General features: G+C 43.4%; 1 protein-coding gene across 1 annotated transcript; it reads left to right on the top strand.

Moving 5' to 3' along the window:
• Positions 1 to 106: 106 nt before the first annotated feature.
• ndufa11 (NADH:ubiquinone oxidoreductase subunit A11) lies at positions 107 to 18,997 on the top strand. Its single transcript, XM_046392286.1, has 4 exons — positions 107 to 261; positions 3,244 to 3,336; positions 6,501 to 6,623; positions 18,766 to 18,997. The coding sequence occupies exons 1-4, from the start codon at positions 183 to 185 to the stop codon at positions 18,876 to 18,878; spliced, it is 408 nt and encodes a 135-aa protein (XP_046248242.1). The 5' UTR covers positions 107 to 182; the 3' UTR covers positions 18,879 to 18,997.
• Positions 18,998 to 21,451: the final 2,454 nt, after the last annotated feature.

The following is a 21,451-nucleotide window of genomic DNA, read 5'->3' on the forward strand; positions in this document are numbered from 1 at the left end:
TTATGTATATTGTCCACCATTTATGTATTATTGTTTGTTTCATAAATGGTTGTTGAATAAAGCAGTTTAAAAAAAGAAAAAAAAAAGGCGTTCTTCCTGAGCAAGACCATAGACAAAACGACGAAGTAGTGTCTCGCGAGAATTTCAGTCCTTCCAGTCCAGCTTGTCCTTGCTAAGTTGAGATGGGGTACTGGGATTTACCAGAGGGCACAGACTGCGTCGAAAAAACATGGCTCACTACCAAACTAGGCACGGCTTTGGGTAAATATCAGCAACTATAAAACCATATAGATCATGGTTATTGCACAAGATAGTTAAAGATAAGTGCTGCCTTTGCGTTAATATTTTAGCTAATGCTTATGATTGTGAGCTAGCTTAGCAGGTTAGCCCAGGGCTAGTATAGAGCGAGCTGTGTTCGGGTTCCAACACAACACTAACGGTTGTTGCTAACACATAGTGACTGACTTGTATAGATTTCTGGCACAGTTCCTGAAATTCAGCTTGATGAGGGTGATTCATACCAAAAATTCAATATTTTTTTATTGTCATTAAAGACTTTAATACTACCTTATTCTTAATATAGTGCAGTGCTTCTCAATTATTTTCTGTTGCGCTCCCCCCTAGCAAGAAGAAAACAATTCGCGCCCCCCCACTCTCCGCCGCGACTATAAATAATAGTAATAATAATATGTAATAATATGATGCTAACAGTGCTCGCTGGTTTACTGAAGTAGCATTCACAAAGCGGGATGATTGTTGGCAATATTCGGCACGTTTTCGCTGCTGTTAGACTGTATAATTCTATGGTCTAGTCCTCTTTCTTCCCTTATGAGGACTTGTATATAGCTTTATAGTGTACTATTTTTACTTACCTTGTAAATTGTTAATTTATTTCACCTCTATATTTTTTGTAACTGTTTATGCACACTTTTTGCACTCTTCTTGTGAGCTGCCACAACAGGTGAATTTCCCCACTGCGGGATCAATAAAGTTCATCTTTATCTTTAAATAACTCCAGCGGCTAATCAGCATGATTGGGATGTAATGTCTTCAAGTGACGCCTTAATTTATTTGGCTTCATGCTGTCCGCTGCCAGCATGTTTAGACACAGTAAACACACCGGTCTTTCGTCTCCCACTGTAGTCACTGTAGTGAAGCCAAGCGCTACATATGCTTAGTCATATTTCCTCGTCTTAGCTTTCGGGTGAGTTACTTTTGTCTCATTATCTTCGTCTCTCTCCGCCTTTCTTCTCATCCCTGTTAAAAATTTCTTCATGTTGTCTCTTAAGGGTTCGTTTACTGCACTTCATATCGCCTGCTAATAGCTAATACCAAGAGCTAATACTCCCTGCGCACACTCTGACAATGAGAGCGCCACTGCCAACTACTGTAGGGGATGTGCAATTACACTTTATTCTAGTACGGCAAAAAAAAGCATGTTCCCCAGGGTAACACGCGCCCCCCACTATTTGAGAAGCACTGATATAGTGACTGGTCAGTATATGTCGCCAGCTGAAACATTTCTAATTGTCCTACTTCTGAGTTCATACGCAAACGTTTAAAGTTTAAATGTTTCAAGCAAGCCACAAAACAAATATAAATTACGCAAACTCTTGGTTCTGTCTTCCTCTAAATAAACTTAAACTTTCAATTGTCTAGTGTGACTTGCATTATAGTATATAGTGATATAAGACAATTAGAACAGATGTTTTTGGATATTAAAAAATGCTTCTGACTTTGAAGTTTTTATATTTATTATAGTGCTCTGGGGTTTCTTTCATGAGACCGTGCATAGGATCCATACTAAAAGTGTATGTGCACACAAAACTGAAAATGGCGTGCAGACACCTGCTGCAACTTTCTCTTTATAAACAGTGAACTTGGATATATGGGAATGTGGACCAGCCTCTTATCTGTACCTCTCCATCCCCACATTCAACCATAAATTGTTGCTGTGAAGCACTTCATTATATAGATGTGCATAAATGAATTTGCTGACCAGTGGTTCTTTATGGTGAACCATGGCAGCAAAAGAGAGGAAGATGAAGAAGAGTGATTTTCTTCAGCCACCAACACTGTGTACCTGACAGCACAGTTGTGTTGACTGCAGGACGTTTTAAGCAGAAGATGAATATGAAAACAAAAATCGTACTTGTTAATACATGTATATGTATTGCATCACAAAGTATTAATCAAAATGTTGCACTGTTATCTGTTCTGCAATTCTTTAACGGTATGTAATATTGGTGATAGTAGACAATTATTATGGTTCACTACAAATGCAAACAACACAGCTGGTTTGAATGATAAGTTGGCTCTATAGTTAATATTTGATATGATATGTGGGAGGCATTATTATACATTCTTTAACTCACTGCCTCAATATCTTCAGTCTCTAATTTCTCCTGTCTCTGAAGTGTTCATACACACAAGTCAGAGTTTATAGATAGATACACTTTGTCCCCAAAGGAATTTCCCTGACTCACAAATGGAGCTACTTGGTGTGTAAGGTGGAAGCTAGAAAGCACATATTGTTAATTCTTCCATTCACATAGTCCTCCAGTAGTGCAGTGACAGTATGAGTCTGTCAGTATGAGTCATCCATCATACAGTATTATGTACAGTGTCACTGCATGTTTATGTGTTTATAGCAATCATGCTGCCTGTTTTACATCCTATTTCTCACCCTGGGATATAATTTGAAAATAGTATAGTATAGAATAATAGAATAGAATGAAAACTATGTATTTAAGTTTTGTTGTTTTTACACATAAAAACGGAATAAAAACAAAAATTATACTTGGTAATATATCCACACTATTAGACAATATTAGCTATTTATTGCAATTCTTTATTGCTATTTGATGGTATAGTGTAATGCTACACTTGCTGGTGGTATTTGCATCAATTAGTTACCCTACTTTTCTTCTGCCTCCCCTGCCTTTGGGGGGTGGGGGATGTGATGCTAAGACGGTGTTGGTTAAATACTGACCAGACTTGGATTTTAAAATTGTCGTTGGCTTTTATTGTGTCAAATTGTAAGGTGCTTATGGAATAGTTATGACTCACTACAAGTACAAGCATAAATAACACACCTGGTTTTAATGTCTGATAATGTAGATATTTAATGTATGGTATCAAATGCAATTGGGAGCAATTTGGGGTTCAGTGTCTTACACAAGGACACTTTGACATTCAGATATGCATTTGAGTTGATTTCAAGTTTTGTTTGTGTGTTTGCAGGCCTGGTTGGTTCAGCCTATCACATCGTGGCATTCCAGCCTGAGTCTGCATTGACAGCGCTGCAGAGGGCTACCAATACAACTGTTACCATGGGTAAGTAGTGTGATGGAAATTTTGTATGCTTTGTAGTAACAATGACATAATGTTTACCTTTACTTCAGACTTAATGTAGTTAATCTGTAGCTTTAGTTGTGTAGTGTTATAGTGACCAAGTAATGACCTGGTGAACTGACTGTTATAGCCCCGTTATAAATAACATCCTGGATAAAGCAGAGGGCAGGAAGAGATGTTCATCTCACAAGAGATAAACCTGAATTGGGGAACTAACAGTTATTGCATCCTGTCTGTTTTTCCTTCAACCGTGAAGGAATGTCTTTGAAGCTCCAAACAAAGAACCAGAGACACATCAGAAAGTATAAAATGAGATTTTTGGACTTGGTTGAGATGAAGTCTTCAACCAGTGGGGCACAACTCTGAACTCCTTGCTGCCGTTTGGTTCTGTGTGTTGCCTCCTCTCTATAGAGATTAAAACATTTTGGTACATGCTATCTTCCGGATTTGTTGTGTTTTCCTTTTACTTAACTCACTACAGGCAGAAAATGAAATTGCCGTAACAGTAGTTATGTTATTATTAAAAAAATCCACATGTGCACAGTTGTCTCTTGTGTCACATGTTACATGAAGTCATGGGAACCTTGCAAATCTATGGAATTATTCCAACAAAAGCATTTTGGCGCAGGTCTTAAAGTGTACTTGAGTGCATCATCATTAAATAAATGCCTTCTACTTTCACTGATATATCCATTAGAAAAGGTTAGAGTTTTCCTGAGAAACCATTAATGTGCTTCTACTGGCACTGAACTTTACAAACCATCTCTACTTCTTAGGAATGTTTAAAATCAGCCATCAGTGATATATCAGTGATATGCATCTTTTACTGTCTCTGGTGTACTATGTGTACCAAATTCCAACAGCATAGCTGTTAGGTCCATACAGTGAATTAAAAGATAAGATAAGAACTTTATCGATCCCGCAGGAAATTGTTGTGCCAGGGTTGCAATATAAAGAAGCATACAAAAAGTATCTGTAACTTAACAATATTACTCACAACAGTATTTGGAAAAGAAAAGACATAAAACAGAAATCATTACAATAATTTGAAACTTCATTCAGCAAATGTGCATTAGGGTTGGCTACAGTAGCCATTGGTCTTTTGAACAGGGACTTGGAATTTGGTATTGGTACCCATGTGTACATTTTGCTGTACTTTATTCTCTAATAACAAAAATGTAATTTCAGATGTAAAAAATGAGTTACCAAACATGATAATACAGTAGGTGCAGCTGGAGAAACAGTTCTTACTCTGAATATATTATAATTTACTCGACCTAGAGGGCAGCAGTACATCACTGCAGTAAGTGTTCTGGCTTCTCTGAAGAAAAAACATTGGCTTTGACTATCTACTGTACTACCACAATCCTTACATATTGTAATATTTCCTTGTAAATAGAATGCAGTTTACATACTATTGGTTTTATACTCATCTTTTGGACATTTTTAGCTCACTAAATAGCATACTGGACACAGTGCTTGCTGCAATCATGCTCACCATAGCAGTAGCTGCAGGAGATTTAGCTTTTAGGCCGTCAAATACAATACACTCTTCCGCTTGTAGATATATTTAGTTTGGACTAGATGTTTTTTTCAAGTTATACACTGTTGCCCTGACCAGCTTTGCGTATTGTATTAGAGATATTTCAGCAAGTGTTGTCTGAGTTGAGTTTTGAAATATGTTGCCACATTTGTAGTAGTGACTTCTCTTTGTTTCTTTCTCTCCATACTCTTAAATTGCTCTCTCACCTAGATTTGCTTTCAATTACCAAATTTTGGCACTAGTTGATTTAACTTGAATTGGTACTTGGTAGTACCGACGTATTTTGGCCTGTGCTCTTAAAAATACTGAGTTTGGTACCCAAATCCTACTGCACGCTTAACTATTGGTCAAATTAAGGTTGCATTGTACACTATGACAAATGTCTTACTTTTAGATATGGCGTGTTTTCTATAATGCAGGAGTACTGTAGTTTTAAGGAAATGTTCTCTCTCTCTCTCACACTCACACACACACACACACACACACACACACACACACACACACACACACACACACACACACACACACACACACACACACATACATACCCAACCCACAGTGCACACTTAAGTAAGGTGCAGTTCTGACATTGCCTTGTCATTCATCCAGACAAATTTAGATAACCTGCATCTGCAAGGACATTTTATTCCACCTCTACTGGTCTCTGTATGCTATATTACCTTTTACAGCAACAGCCCAAACTTTCCAGGGGGTGTCTATTGTGTTTTGAACTGATGTTTTCTTTAACAATTTAGTTAATTAGTTATAGATGCTGCTTTGAATAATTTTAAATGTTTCCACGCATGCAGTAATATCACTGCAGCAAATCTAGAAGCTTCAGTCGTAAAATTGACAGGACTGAAGAGACTCTGAAGTCTGAACTTTGTAGATGAAGTGTGGTAAATTTCAGAATTTTATCTCAAAAACATTAATTTTTGCCAATGTTTAGAATTCTGTCTATTTAAGCTATTCCAGTCAATGGGAAATAAAGCATACATACTTCAGACCTTGCAACCCCACTTTTTTCTTAATATCCCAGCTGAGTTGTGCAAGTGAAACAAGCTGATTTGCAATTCTGTCTGCATTGGGGGCTCACTCTGTCAACATTATTTTTATTTACTTGCCACTGGCTTTAAGTTGAGCAAATTCATCTGTCACTGCTTCTGCATTTGGCAGTAAGCAAAGTAACTGAACAACACATTAGTATAACCAGTATGACCCATGTAAAATTGCTATGAAGAGAGACTTTTGAAAACAGAAACTTTAAAAACAGAATTTCCTCTTAAAGGATTGGTCCATAATTCCAATGTAAAGAAACTGACCTCTCTGCTACCAATAATGAAAACACAAGTCTGGAACTTGCAAAGCCCTGCGACCAGCTTCAGTTATTGCTTGTTTCTGGGATGTTTTGGAGTGAACTGATGTCAGTGACTTGAGACTTGAGTAGAATGTTCATGGGCTACATGAACATTTTTGTAGTACTGGCATGTGTCTTAGTAATGTAGTTCAAACATTTTGTCTTAATTTGGCACTGATATTTCATTTCCACAGATTGTATCATATTTATTAATGCTGATGTGCTTATATGTCTGTGTTCTACTAGCCACCATGGGAGCCATCTTCGGAATGGCAACGTGCCTCAGTGCTCAGGCTCGTGAAGCTCCAGATGACCCACTTAATTACTTCATCGGAGGCTGTACCTCTGGGATCTTCCTGGGAGCCAGAAGTAAGTATCAGGTTTGGCACGGGAGGTCCTGGGCGCTTTGAACGTATACAGTTAACCTGACTTACTCCAGCCAGTGACCCTGGAAATCTGGTGACACATGCCATAGTGGAGGATGCTCCAAACACTGAAATGCATCTCAGAGGTGATGAAGAGAGAGGAGGGATGCTGTGGAAAGAGTAAATAAAACAAAGTGCAGTGATTTGCAAATCTTTTTTGACTTATAATATATTCAAATGAATACTTTACAAAGATAAGATAAAATGGCCTGCAAGCAGGCCAGTTTATTAACTGCACTCCTTTGTTGTGCACAACTGTTACCATAGGTAAATATTTATGTAATTACTCAAATAATCACATTTAATACAGTTGTCTGATCTACTAGTGTAAGTGCCAGATCTCACTGGTTAAAAAGTGAAATATTTTTCTGCTGGATAGGTCATGGAATCCTTGCAAATCTGTGTAATCATTCCAATATATTACTTTTGCAGCAGGTTACCGTTCTAAGTAGAGATGCATCAATCGACTGGCCAGGAACTGGAATTGGTCTGTTTTAGGCGTTCTGGTGGACTCGTGTTGTGATTTGAAGGATGAGGTGCTGGGCTCATTTGCATGAATTTGAAAATCAACTTCATGCAGATGAGCAGTGTCCAGCCCAACTTTGACACCTTGCAAAACTTCAGCCAAAAACGCATTAACTGATGTCATCTATCTGAAATGAAGGTATATTGCTGCATGATATACTGCATGATTCATTTCTCGTCTCATATGTTTTCAAAAAACACATTTCACTGAATTGAAATCCTGGAGCAGACAGCCCACGCGAGAAAGCATTCAGCTTAAAATACAGCCAGGCAGAGTTTCCCTCTGTGGAGTGGTTTCCTGTTTGGGATCATCATCAATTGAAACTGTCTAGTACCACACCCACTAGCTTGCCATTCCGGGAAGTATCGCGATCCCTTTCATTGAAAATGATGATGCCTTTCATCCAAGATGGCGCTGGTGAGGTCGGCCGCTGTCGTACCTGCTCCCGAAATTTGTTTGTATATAGTCGTTTTTAGCGTAATTTTTAACTTGTTAAGCCATCCTGTTGTAGGTCGTAACACATACGACAGACAGACACTAATCAACCTTGGAGCACAGTACTCAAACTGTGCTCCTATCAACTTAATCCCGGACCCGACCTGGCCCGTCGACATCCTACGGGCAGGATACAACAACAACAACAATGGACGCTCAGGAGACGGAGAAGCCCCGAGGGAAACGAGCCGGCGTTAGGAACAGACTGAGACGCGGAGCACACCATTCACCTCTGCCCAGCATCCTACTCGCCAATGTCCAGTCACTGGAAAACAAGCTCGATGAACTCAGGGCCAGAATAAAGTTCCAGAGGGATATACGAGACTGTAACGTCATCTACCTCACTGAGACATGGCTGACCACCCTGACTCCGGACCACGCCGTTCAACCAGCGGAGTTCTTCTCAGTTCACCGCAAGGACAGGACGGGAGAGTCCGGTAAATCAAAGGGAGGTGGTGTGTGTTTGATGGTAAACAACAACTGGTGTGACAACAGGAATGTTGTGTCTCTCAGACACTCATGTTCCCCTGACCTGGAGCTCCTGACCATCCAGTGCCGTCCTTTCTACCTGCCCCGTGAGTTTACTTCGGTCATCATCAGCGCTGTTTACATCCCACCTCAGGCGACCACGGACACTGCTCTCACCGAGCTACATGAGGCTATATCCACCTATCAAGCTAACCAGCCTGATGCAGCCCTCATCGTGGCCGGGGACTTTAACCGTGCTAACCTGAGGAAGGTGATACTGGAGTTTAAACAACACATCGACTGCCCCACCAGAGGAGAGAGGACTTTGGACCACTGTTACTCTCCTTTCAAGGATGGTTACAGGGCCAAGTCTCTGCCTCCCTTTGGCCTTTTGGACCACAGTGCAGTCATTCTCATGCCGAAATACAAACAACGGCTGAAGCAGGAATCTCCTGCAGTCAGAGAAGTAACACGGGGGACTGACCAATCAGAGGCCGCTCTGCGGGGCGCACTGGATTCAGCGGACTGGGATATGTTTCGGTGCAGCTCGGACAGTGACCTCAACGAGTTCACGGAAGCGGCTGTGGGATTTATTGGGAAAATGGTGGAAGACGTAACACCAACAGCCACCACCAGAACTTTTCCCAACCAGAAGCCGTGGGTGGACAAAGCTGTCCGCGATGCGCTGAGGGCCCACACCGCTGCCTGCAACTCGGGACTCGCCACCGGTGACACGACGCTGTACAGGGCAGCCACCTACGCTGTCCGTAGGACGGTGAAGGAGGCTAAACGCTGCTACGCCGCAAGACTGGAGCTGCAGATGGAGGGGAGCAACTCCAGGGCGCTGTGGCAGGAACTACGCACCATCACAGACTACAGAGTTTACACATCCACCCGCGATGAGAGACGACGCTTCTCTAGCTGATGAGCGCAATAACTTCTTTGCACGCTTCGAGTCGGACAGCGGGCAAGAAGCTGTGCTCCCAGCTGGTGGAGAGGTGACGCTGTGACGGAGCTGGAGGTGAGGAGGATGTTAAGAACTGTAAACACCAGGAAAGCAGCAGGGCCTAGCAGTCCGGTCCTCAAAGTCTGCGCTGAACAGCTTGCACCGGTGTTTACAACGATATTCAACCTCTCCCTTTTACAGTGTGTGATTCCAACCTGCTTTAAAAAGTCTGTTGTAGTCCCCGTCCCAAAGACAGCCCAGCCCAGTAACCCCAGTGATTATCGCCCCATAGCCCTCACATCTGTGGTGATGAAATGTTTTGAGAAGCTGGTCAAAACATTCATCACCTCCTCTCTGCCCCCCAACCTGGATCCCCTTCAGTTTGCATACCGCCCAGACAGATCCACAGATGACGCCATAACCTTCCTGCTGCACAAAACACTTTCCCACGTAGACATTAGGATGGGGAACTATGTGAGAGGGCTGTTTGTGGACTACAGCTCAGCATTCAATACTATAGTCCCCTCCAGGCTGGTCAGTAAGCTGTGTGATCTTGGACTGTCCACAGCAACTGTTAGACAACAAGTGGTACGCGAGCAGAGCAGACATTCAGAACAACTTTACCCGACATTTCCATCAAACGATGCAGGTCGAGAGCTGAGAAGATCCTCAGGCAGCCCCATCACTCTGGAGCTCTGGAACAGATGTCTTCTTAGCTCAGCTGCGTGCGTATCACGTGACCCCATGTATACCATTCTTGATAAAACTCTCTTTTGATAAGGTTATTGTCTCAAAAATCGATGAAATAATAATTAGAGATTGTATTTGTTTTACTCTGTGTGCCAGTACTTTACCAGCTCGCTCTCCCCGCTCAGAATATTTCTGCCTTGTACAGAAGAGGGCAAATTCAGTTTTTCTGTTCAGTATGTCATTTAATTCACATTTAAGTACATTCAGTTTACTTTATGTATCCATGTGAGTCTTGTTGCTTTTCAAGCTTTTTGATATCTTGATCTAGTTTAAGTAGCCTTTGACTCTCTCCTTTTTTGATATGTGAACTTCTTTGAATAATACACCCCCTCAAAAAGGATTTGACAACATCCCACATAAACCCATGGTCCTCTATAGAGCCTTCATTGTGCTTGCAGAATTCCTGCATTTCAGATTTAATAAAGTTGCCGTTTTCTTCCCTGTTCAGCATACAGTTGTTAAAACGCCACCTCAAGCTTTTTTTGCTTCAGTTAGAGGGTAGAGGACTAAATCCACTGGTGCATGGTACGATAGTACTATGTTTCCAATTGTAGAATTCAGTACCTGGCTGACCATATTACAGGATAACAAAAAGTAATCTGTCCTAGAATAACTTGAGTGAGGATGTGAAAAAAAGAAAGCAATAGTCTCCAAATATCAACAAGACCCAACTCTACTCAACCTCAACTTTATTGTCATACCAACTCACATTCACATGTTTATGGTACGAAATTAGGACTCAGGTCCCAGGAGCAGTAAGTAGACTATAAAAATATAAAAAATATAAAAGTACGAGGTAAATAGAATATAAGCTAAACCGAAAATAGAATATAAAAAGAATATAAAACTAGACATTTAAATAAGCTAAACAACATTAAATTAGAAGCCGGTTTTAACATATAGCAGCCTAAATATGCAAGTGTGTGCAAGTATGAGGTAGTCCAGAAAGTAGTCCTTAATATTGCACGTGTGGGTCCTTAATATTGCACTTGTGAGTCCTTAACATTGTTGTGTATTGCACTTGTAGCATAAAGTGTTTGTAGTGCACGGGGGTGGGGTGGGGGGTCAGGGGTGTGTGTGTGTGTATGGGTGGGGGTGGGGGACTACAGGGCATGGCTGGAGTTCAGCAGTCTGACAACTTCAGGGAAGAAGCTGTTTCTGAGCCTGGTGGTCTTGCTCCAGATGCTCCTCAGCCGCCTGCCTGAGGGGAGGGGTTGGAAGACTCCAGGTGCAGGATGGGTGGAGTCCTTCATGATGCGGAGGGCCCTCCCCCTGCATCGTGCTGTGTAGAGGTCTGAGGTGGTGGGGAGGCTGCCCCCCATAGTCCTCTGTGCAGCCTTTACCACCCTCTGCAGAGCCTTCCTCTCAGCAGCGGTGCAGTTGCCGTGCCACACAGTGATGCAGATGCAGAGGACGCTCTCCACCGCGCAGTGGTAGAAACTCCTCAGTACTGAGCTCCCAAGCCCAGCTCGCCGCAGCTTCCTGAGGAAGTAGAGACGCTGGTGGGCCTTCCTGACCAGCCGGGAAGTGTTGGTGTTCCAGGTGAGGTCCTCGGTTAGATGCTCACCCAGGTACCTGTAGCTGGAGACCACTTCCACAGCTACTCCTCCGGAGGGGTGGGGCGCCTGTCCTTTCTGAAGTCCCCCACCATCTCTTTGGTCTTTGTCACATTGATGCAGAGGTTGTTTTCTCTGCACCACTGCACCAGGTGTTCCACCTCCTCTCTGTATTCCGACTCATCGTTGTTGTTGATGCGTCCCACCACTGCTGTGTCATCTGCAAACTTCACTGCATGACATCTGGGATGCCTCGCCGAGCAGTCGTACATCAGCAGAGTGAACAGGAGGGGGCTCAGCACAGGGTGCTGAGGAGGAGGAGTGATGGAGGAGGAGGTGAAGTTGTGGATCCTGACAGTCTGAGGTCTGTTGGTCAGGAAGTCCAGGATCCAGTTCCCAAGTGTGTGACTCAGACCAAGGGTGGAGAGTTTCTGTACCAGGGTCTGGGGGATGATGGTGTTAAAAGCAGAGGAGAAGTCCAGGAAGAGCAGGCAGACATAGGAGTTTCTGCTCTCCAGGTGGGTGAGGGCTGTGTGGACCACTGATGAGATGGCGTCATCTGTGGAACGGTTTTTCCTGTAGGCATACTGGTGGAGGTCCACAGTGACATCAGTGGAGTCTCTGATATGTGTCATGACCAGCCTCTCGAAGCACTTCATGACTACCGGGGTCAGAGCTATGGCTTGGTAGTCATTCAGGCCTGTCACTGTGGAACACTTTGGGATGGGGACAATAGTGGCAGTCTTTAAGCAAGTGGGGACGGATGCCAGTGACAGGTGATAAGATGCCTGTCAGCACCTCAGACAGCTGGTGTGCACTGTTCCTCAGTACACGCCCTGGGATATTGGCTGGGGCAGCAGCTTTGCGGGGGTTGATACCTTTGAGGGTCTTCCTCACATCTTCTGTGGACACACAGAGAGGCGTGTCACCGGGTAGTGGTGTAAGTCTAGTGCGGGGGGGTCAGGATCCTCAAAGCAAGCGTAGTACCTGTTGAGTTTGTCCGACAGGGAGGGGTCCCTTGGGCATTGTGCATCTCTGATGCTATAGTCCATGATGCACTTTATGCCCTTCCACATGCTCCAGGGGTCGTTGGAGGTGAGGTGCCCCTAAATTTTGCGAGCGTATGTGGCTTTGGCCCTGTTGATGCCTGCCGTTAGTTCTTTGCTCGCCACTCTCAGTGCTGATGCCTCACCTGCCCTGAACGCAGCATCCCTAGCTTTCAGGAGAGCTCTCACCTCAGCGTTCAGCCAGGGTTTCTGGTTGGGAAAGCAGGTTACTGTCCTGGTAGTGGCGACATTATCAGTGCACTTGGAGATAAAGCCGAGGACGGAGGAGGTGTATGCCTCCAGGTCCACCTCTCCCTCATATGTAGCTGCTTCTCTGAAGACCTGCCAGTCTGTGCACTGGAAGCAGTCCTGGAGCACAGTGGCTACATCACTGGGCCACACAGTGACAGTCTTCTATGTTGGCCTGATCTGTCTCAGCAGGGGGTGATAAGCTGGTGCCAGCAGGATGGAGGTGGGGGCGAGGAAGAGCTCTATATGCATCGCGGATGTTGGTGTACACACAGTCCAAAGTGTTGTTTCCCCGTGTGGGTACGGTGACATGCTGATAAAACCTGGGCATAGTGTCCTTCAGTTTCACATGATTAAAGTCCCCCGCAACCACGGGTGCCTAGTCTGCAGCGAGCTAACAGTTTCATGTAGCTCCTGTAGCGCTTTGTTAGCATTAGCACCCGGTGGGATGTAAACAATGGTGACAAACACCGCGGTGAACTCCCGAGGCAGATAGTGCGGCCGACATTTCACTGTCATAAGCTCTATCGCCTCAGAGCAGTAGGCTTTTATCAGTCCACAGTTTGTACACCAACCTTCATTCACGTACACACAGAGCCCTCCTCCTCGTGACTTCCCCGACCGGTGGTCGCAATCCACCTGGCAGAGCTGCAGGCTGTCGATCTGGAACGCTGAGTCCGGCATTTTGTGATTTAGCCAGGTTTCCGTGAGGCAAAGGATAGCACAGTTCCTCATCTCTGTGGAAACACTCAGCCTCAGACGTAACAGGTCCACTTTGTTGTCCAGGGAGCGGACGTTGGCCAGGAAGAGAGTTGGAATTGGTCGCCTGCTAGCTTTCAGCTGGGCAAGCGCGCCTGCCCATTTTCCTCGCTTTTGTTTTCGGGCACATCGTTTCCTCTTGCCGGCCGCTCCCTGTACTCTGCTGCGCCACTCCGTCGTCCTCAGGAGCGCCTGTCTTCCAAGTGCAGATTTCAGCTTCAGTGAGATCGTAGTAACCGAACTATCTCTGATGAGCATAAGTTCGGTTGGGCTCTACTTCACACGGGGATTTAGCTCTAGTGCTAAAAACGGCCTCTGAGTAGCTAAAATAGGGCTTAGTCCCGGGAGCTCAAGAAGCCGGTGCTCTACTGTGCGCCGCCATCGGGCTGATCCCTGACTTGATTTAACCCCCCCCCCAAGTGATTTTCTCTTATTTTGAAATGCAGCCTTGCTTTTATTTAGTTAATGAGAGAATGTTAAAACATATCTGCAGTCATACATAAATGTTCAGTTTTATGTTATGTGACAATAAATGTTGTCAAAAAGTTTTTGAATAGTACTGAATTCATTTGAATTGACAGTCAGTTACTGATTACTGTCACAAAGGTACTGCGTCGCTGACGCAGAAAGAGCAGAACCCCACCGCAGAGTCAAAAAAAAAGCTGGGAGGCAAGGCAGAGGTCTAAACTAACGGTCTCTAATAAATATTATCAAAAAACAAAACAGGCACACACTTACTGTGGCATGGGATCAACATAAACTGTGGCAAAAATCTTGGCTTGGATTTCCTGGCATGGTCTAAGCCATATGTGTCAAACTCAAGGCCCGCGGGCCACATCCGGCCCGGCGTATAATTATATCCGGCCCGCGAGCTCATTTCATATAGATCTATTATTATTGTGACCAATGGCCCGCCAATATGAAGCGCTGATAACACATGAACTACAGGTCCCATAATGCAGCGCAACTGCCGCCTTGCCTTACTATTGGCTACCTGGGAACATTCCTGCGTCAATCAAGTCGAGCTCTGTTGCCTTATACAACCGAGACTGTTGATTTTGTTGGCCTAGCTTGCTCTTTTACGATTACTTTCAGCACAACAACAACGTCTCTACTTGCGCAATTAGCGCACTGCTCCCTCCTGTCGGAAAACGGTCACGACACGCTCATCTGTGCCGCCCCGGGCTCGAAAGAGTGATGTATCGGAGTGGGAAAACCGCAGTGCATTGTGGGCTTTTCAGGCAACTGAAAAGTGTGTTTACGCCTGCTGCTTGCATGATACTGCTCTTGTGTTCTGTTGTTTTGTTTCAACAAGTTAAAACATGGTGCCAACGTGCTGTGTCGTTAACTGCCACAGTCGTTCACATGATCGCTTCGGTAAAATAAACGATCGGGTGAGTTTTTTTCTCATTTCCTACGTGCACGCAAACCCAAGGACCTCGGATCTGTGAGCTAACAAGGAGACACCGAATGGCCTGGGTAGCAGCCGTGAGACGACCAAACATCACTTTCAGTACAATCACCCGACACATGTTGGTGTGTTCACGGCATTTTCAGACTGATGTTGGTGGTGTTTTTCTGAAAATAAAATGAATGGCTGGCTTTCTTCCTCTGCTTATTTCTGTTTATCCGTAACATGTCATTGATATGTCAGGCACAAAATCTCCTGATCTGCTACTTGCTCATATGGTGACAAACACCAGGCCTGCGCTTTACAAAGAAAGTTAATGAAACTATGCCTGATGGTGATAATAAATATTGTAGTTCACTAGCAATATATAAAACTATATTCCAACTACTTTAATTGAGCCATAATAAGTCCTCTGTGAGATCATGCCATTTACTCAAGCAATAATGTCTTGCAAGTCTTTTCAGCTTATTACAAACATTCTTGTGAGAAAGTTTTTTTTTTTGTAGCATGTTCGTATTTTTACTTGTTTTGACAGGAGATTTTAATTTATTTTATTTATTTTGGAATGATATTCCTGTCTGTTTTTATTCTGTATGTTTAAAAATGTGTTCAAAGTGTTAACTTTAGATCGGCCCGCGATCCAAGGTGTGCTTTGAGTTTTGGCCCCCTGTGCAACTGAGTTTGACACCCCTGGTCTAAGCAAATCCTGAACAGAAGACAATAAAAATCCTGCCATGGAAGGCAAAAGACAATATAACGCACAGACAACAGTGACAGGGAAGACGAGGACTAAAAAGACAAGATAATGAGACGCAGGTGAAACACATAAAGGGAGGAGAAAGCAATCAAGATAAACAAAAGCAAAGCTACATGAAAAAGGGACACACGGGAAGTGACACTTTCAAAATAAAACAGGACATGACAAAATCCTTGATCATAACACATGGAAACACAAGACACACATGAAACATGACACAAACCCAGGGCGTGGCAATTACATGCAGATGCTGATACAACTGCTAGGCTACTTAAGTATGTATCACACTTAATAGTTGGACATTATGATCTTCCGGACATTTGCTTCAAGAAATTTTCTCTAGTTGGACCTCTTTAAATTTTAGTTGAATACCTCTGGTATGTACTGATAGAGATTGAATGTTAATGAATGCAAGATGCTTCTTATTAATGATGTCTGTTCACTTAAGCTCAAAAGTTAAAAAAAAACTGTTCTTTGCCCTCCAAGGCCACTCCTAGGCTGCTCCTGTTGGACAGGCTTGACTACATCACCAGGTGTGGGTTGTGTTGTTATATATACACAAGTAGCATGGATATGTTACAGAATTAAATATTAATTATATGTATGATAACTCATGCACTAGGATTACAATTTTTTTTGTGCTTACTGCAATAATTTTATTGGCACAAAAACATTTGGCGTCCTGGTTGGTGTGGAAATCAGTAGCTCAGCATCTCTATAGTTTGGTATCAGACTTTTTCCTGAATAAACACTATATTACAATACAATTAATGCAATTTATTACAATAATTTGGTGTAATATATGATAGATTATATTCAACTAATGATGCAGGTGAGTGAATGAATATTTTTCAGCAATAGCTGTGTGCAAATATAATCTACAGCACAAACCATATTTTTCAATCAGATATTCAAAGTTTTATTTACCAAAGCTTTGGAAAAAATGAATAATCTGTTGCAAACTGCAGTGATTGTGTGAGGTGAACATTGTGGTTCTGCTCCTGAAAAAAATGTCAATGAAAAAAATATGTGAGAATCAAATCATTATAGTTCATCTTGTGCATCAGTTATTTCTTTGAATCCCTAGTACAATCCCTCAGGTGATGGATACTTTGTCTTAATGGCCTGCACTACACAAGCAAGCAAAACAATGATGTGATTGCCTCTTCCTAGTCTCTCGCCTTTGAGAATTCACTCAAGAATTGTCTAAAGGCTGTCAGGCGATACTGTCAGCATAAAACTAAAAGAATATTAGCAAATCAAGCTTACTACAGCATATTTCATGCCGCTCATAACTGTGTATAACATTAATATAAACAAAGTATTAGCATCATGAATATAGGGTATTTACACTTTGACCATATCACCATTGTTTTGCATATTTTCCATCTCCAAGCAAGACACATAAATTGAAACTGCCAGTTTTTAGAAGACACTTTCTTCAAGCAGTGGTACAGGAAAAAGTCTGCATCCAGTTTTTTTTTTGCAGGACAATGCTCTATCGCATGTGTCGAAGTACTCCATTGCATGGCTAGCCAGTAAAGGCCTTAAAGATGAAAGAATAATGATCTGTCCCCCTTCCTCACCTGACCTAAACCCTACTGAGAACTTATGGACCCTTCTTAAATGGGAGATTTACAGTGAAGGTAAACGGTACACCTCTCTGAACAGGGAGGCTGTGGTTGCTGCTACACAAAAGGTTGATTGTCAGCAGATCAAGAAACTGACAGACTCCCTGAATGAAAGGCTTATGATTGTTATTGAAAAGAAGGGTGGCTATATTGGTCGCTGATTTTTTTTTTTTTTTTTTTTTTTGAAATGTCAGAAATGTTTATTTGTAAATTTGAATTGTTTGTTTATTATTCATTTAGTTGCATAATAATTCTGCACACTAATAGTTGCCCAATAATTGTGCACACATAGATATTCTCCTAAGAAAGCCAAAACCCCACTTTTACTTCCTTAAATATTCAGGTTTGAAATTTATTAACATTTTGGATTGACTGAAAGCAACTGTAGTTGTGCAATAATAAAATGAATCCTCGAAATTAAAGCCTGAAAAATTTGAAAAGCCTGAAAAGCCTGAAATTAGTTTCCCCGGTCCTGGTATAAGCCCAATTACCTAACAAAATACCTAATGCAAATAAATATAAACAACACTATATAAATACAAAAAACCAATCAGAATAAGAGATATAAACAGTACTGCTATATTGTGAAAATGGCGGAGTAGTGCAAATGACAGTGGTGCAAATGAAATGAGTAGTTCAGAGTTCTGTGCAAATGGCTGCATTGTGCAGTGTTCCATGGCTGGTTGTCGGGAAGGGGTGGGTGTGTGTGGGTGTGTGGGTGGGGTGTAAGGTATGGGGTAGTAGCAGGGGCTACAGAGGACCTCCAGAGTTCAACAGTCTCACAGCTTCTGGGAAGAAGCTGTTCCTCAGTCTGGTGGTCCTGCTCTTGATGCTTCACAGCATCCTGCCTGAAGGGAGAGGGACAAACAGTTTGTGTGAGGGGTGGGTGGGGTCCTTCATGATGCAGGAGGCCCTTTTCCTGCACCTCAAGGTGTAAATGTCTGTGGTGGTGGATAGGCTGTGTCCCACAGTCTTCTGTGCAGCTTTCACCACCCTCTGCAGAGCCTTTTTCTCTGCTGCAGAGCAGCTGCCGTGCCACACAGTGATGCAGGAGCACAGGACGCTCTCCACCACACATCTGTAAAAGGATGTCAGGACTGAGCTCCCCAGTCCAGCACCTGAGGAAGTAGAGGCGCTGGTGTGCCTTCCTGATGAGGCAGGAAGTGTTGTTGCTCCAGATGAGGTCGTCCGTTATGTGGACGCCCAGGTACCTGAAGCTGGAGACCACTTCCACCGCTGTCCCTCCGATGCACAGGGGAGGAAGGGGGAGGTGTTGATTGAATACTGCTCCTCCACATTGTGTTTAGGGATAGGGACAGCCCACAATGTTGGGCAGTACCTGTCAGGACAGGCACAAGCAGCAGCGGCAACCAGTGTCCCTTTGGGAACAAATAAGCAAATAAAGTGACTAATTAATTCTTTCATTTAATTGCTGTTTTGTAGTAGAGTGTAAAAATTAAACTCTGTGTGTATGTGTGTCTCTCTCTCTTAGCCCACAGTGCTATGACCGGTACATCGGCATGTCTGGGTCTGGGTACACTGGCCTTTTTCACAAAAGTCGGCAAGATGGAGGGCTGGAAGCTAGCTGGTCCCCCCAGAGTATGAGGAGGAAGATTACTGTACTATGAGTTGTATTGTAAAAAGAGTGTAATAAAGTTCTTGAAAATGGCAAAGTGCCAGAAACAATTCATTTGATCATTGCAGATAATAAATTCTGAAATTTACTTTAATGTAGCAGTTTCTGCTTTATTACATTTTGTGTTTTTTAAAATTGTTGTGTATTGTTAATGATTATTTTATTGTCATTACAGTATGTATGCAAACATACACTATATAGACAAAAGTATCCAGACATGCTTTATGGTGCTGTTTAGGGAGCCCACAACACCTGGCAACAAAAGAAACAAAAGTTAATAAAACAAGCCCAAAAGTTCAACCGAACTGGTGTGAACTAAACAAACATTTACCTAAATAAAAGGGAAAATGAAAGGAAAGCAATTTAATAAACTCATAAATACAATGAAAAGGAAACCACAACTATAAAAGATGGCGTAACACTACCGGGAATCGCATCGCTGGCGTGAGCACTATACAGTCGCAAAACAGTCCGTGCCACACTCAAGCAGAAAACGCAGCGCGGTCCCAATGAACAAAGGTGGAGGGCGCTTCAGTCACGCCAGCTGCTGGAGTCCGGACCAAAAAGGAAAATGACACAGAAGCGAAAGAGGAAACAAAATTACATCAAGCCAAAACAGCAGTGTAGACCCAGGGAGGGATGGCTGATTATAGTCGGCAATTTACTATGGCCTCATTCACTAGGGCTACAGTCACGCCAAAAAGAGGCAGAGGACAACCAGCTCATGTCGCGGGTCAGTCACTCAGTGAAAGGAGCAGGCCAGCACCTCCAGGAATTGCCTCCACCAGAGCGATGCATCCTCACGGCCCCGGCAGCCGGTCGTGCTGAATGAAGAGGATCGTGCACCCGCAACAGCCACGTCAAACAATCACGGTGGTCACGCCAAACCAGTGGCAACCAGAAGGAAGCGGAGGAAGAGGAAGAGGCAGGTGTATCTGCACCTCTCTATATAGGGACACATTGTGCCGCCCCTCAATCAGAGCACTCAGTGGGTTGACAGTGCCATGTAGTGACAGGGAGAGAGACAACCTGTCACACTATGCTTCCAACTTAGTGCCAACAGTTTAGGGAAAGCCCTTTTTTTTATTACAGCATGACTATCCCCCAGTGCACAATGCAAGGTCCACAAAGACATTGTTGAATGAGTTTTTTACAACACAAGCCAGCATGCTCCCATTCACACAGACATTTATACACTGGTGATAGAGAGGTTATGTCTTTCAACCTAAACTCCAAACATGATATCAAATTTATTTCACTTGAGGCTCTTAAAACAATCTCCATCTCCAACATCTATACTTCTGTTCCCTAATAAATGTTTTCCCCCTTGTGGTATTCCATAGACCAACTAGCCCTTACTCCCAGTTTTTAGAAGAATTTGGAGACACATCCACATAGAGATAAGCTATTATATAGTGTTATGGTGAAAGGTAAGAATTATTTCCTAAAACATTCTCAGTGACATCAGAGTCTAATGAGTCTTGAAAAAAAGAACTTGCTCCATGGACAGGATGGATTGTCCATGATCGAGAGCAGTTTGTTTAGTGACATCCTACTCCTCACAGACTCAAATGTCTCCCCCTACCTATGGCATCCACAGACCGATCAACAGTCTCCAGGCTCACAGTACTGGAAGTCTCAGACGGCAGTCAATGGAAGGAAGTTAATAGGCATTGTGATGCACAACCTTCTCCAGGCATGCTGGATCTTAAAAGTATAACAGGCATCATTCTTTCCAGTCACAACATAAATGGCACACTCCCAGCAGTTAGCAAATTTCCGCTTCCCATGGGCACCTTGCTGGCCAGCAACACGCAGTCTCCCACTTCCATAGGCACCCCATGCATCTCATGGTTATACAAATCTGTATGCCGCTGCAACTGCCTGGATGCCATACCCTGTACAATGGTCATAGCCTCTCTCATTTCCGTCCTCAAAAACTGAACGTAGCGACTGTATTGAAAACCTCGGGATTGTCGAGAACAGAGCCAAACAACATATCAACAAGGAGCCTCAGGGCTCTTCCAAACATCAGCAAGAATGGGACATATACCGTTGTTTCATGAACTGTACAGTTATAAGCAAAGGTCAGAGACTTCAGAGCATCAGGCGACCTTTGCTTCGCTCTGGGGGAAGGGCATGAATCATGTTCCCCAATGTCCTGTTCATTCTCTCACAGGAGCTATTGCCCATGGGGGGGTAGGGCGTTGTGTGGTATTTCTGGATGCCACCCACACACAGCAACTCAGCAATTAGAGTGCTCTCAAAATTGGCCCCCTGATCAGAGTGCAGATGCTGAGGAAATCCATAGTTGCAAAAATAATTGTGCCACGGCTTTTGCAGATTGGTTTAGACACAAAATGGCATGCGCCATTTTGGTGAAATGATCAGTGACAACGAATACATCCAAAGACTTGTTGGACGAGTCTTCAGCTGTCCAGAAATCGACACACCCCACCTCATGGGGTTCAGATGTCTGAATATTTTCCAGAGGTGCCCTGGCCTCAGGTTCTGGTGACTTACTTACAACGCACCACCACCG

The sequence above is a fragment of the Scatophagus argus genome, chromosome 6, assembly GCF_020382885.2.
Source record: "Scatophagus argus isolate fScaArg1 chromosome 6, fScaArg1.pri, whole genome shotgun sequence".
Lineage (NCBI taxonomy): Eukaryota > Metazoa > Chordata > Actinopteri > Scatophagidae > Scatophagus > Scatophagus argus.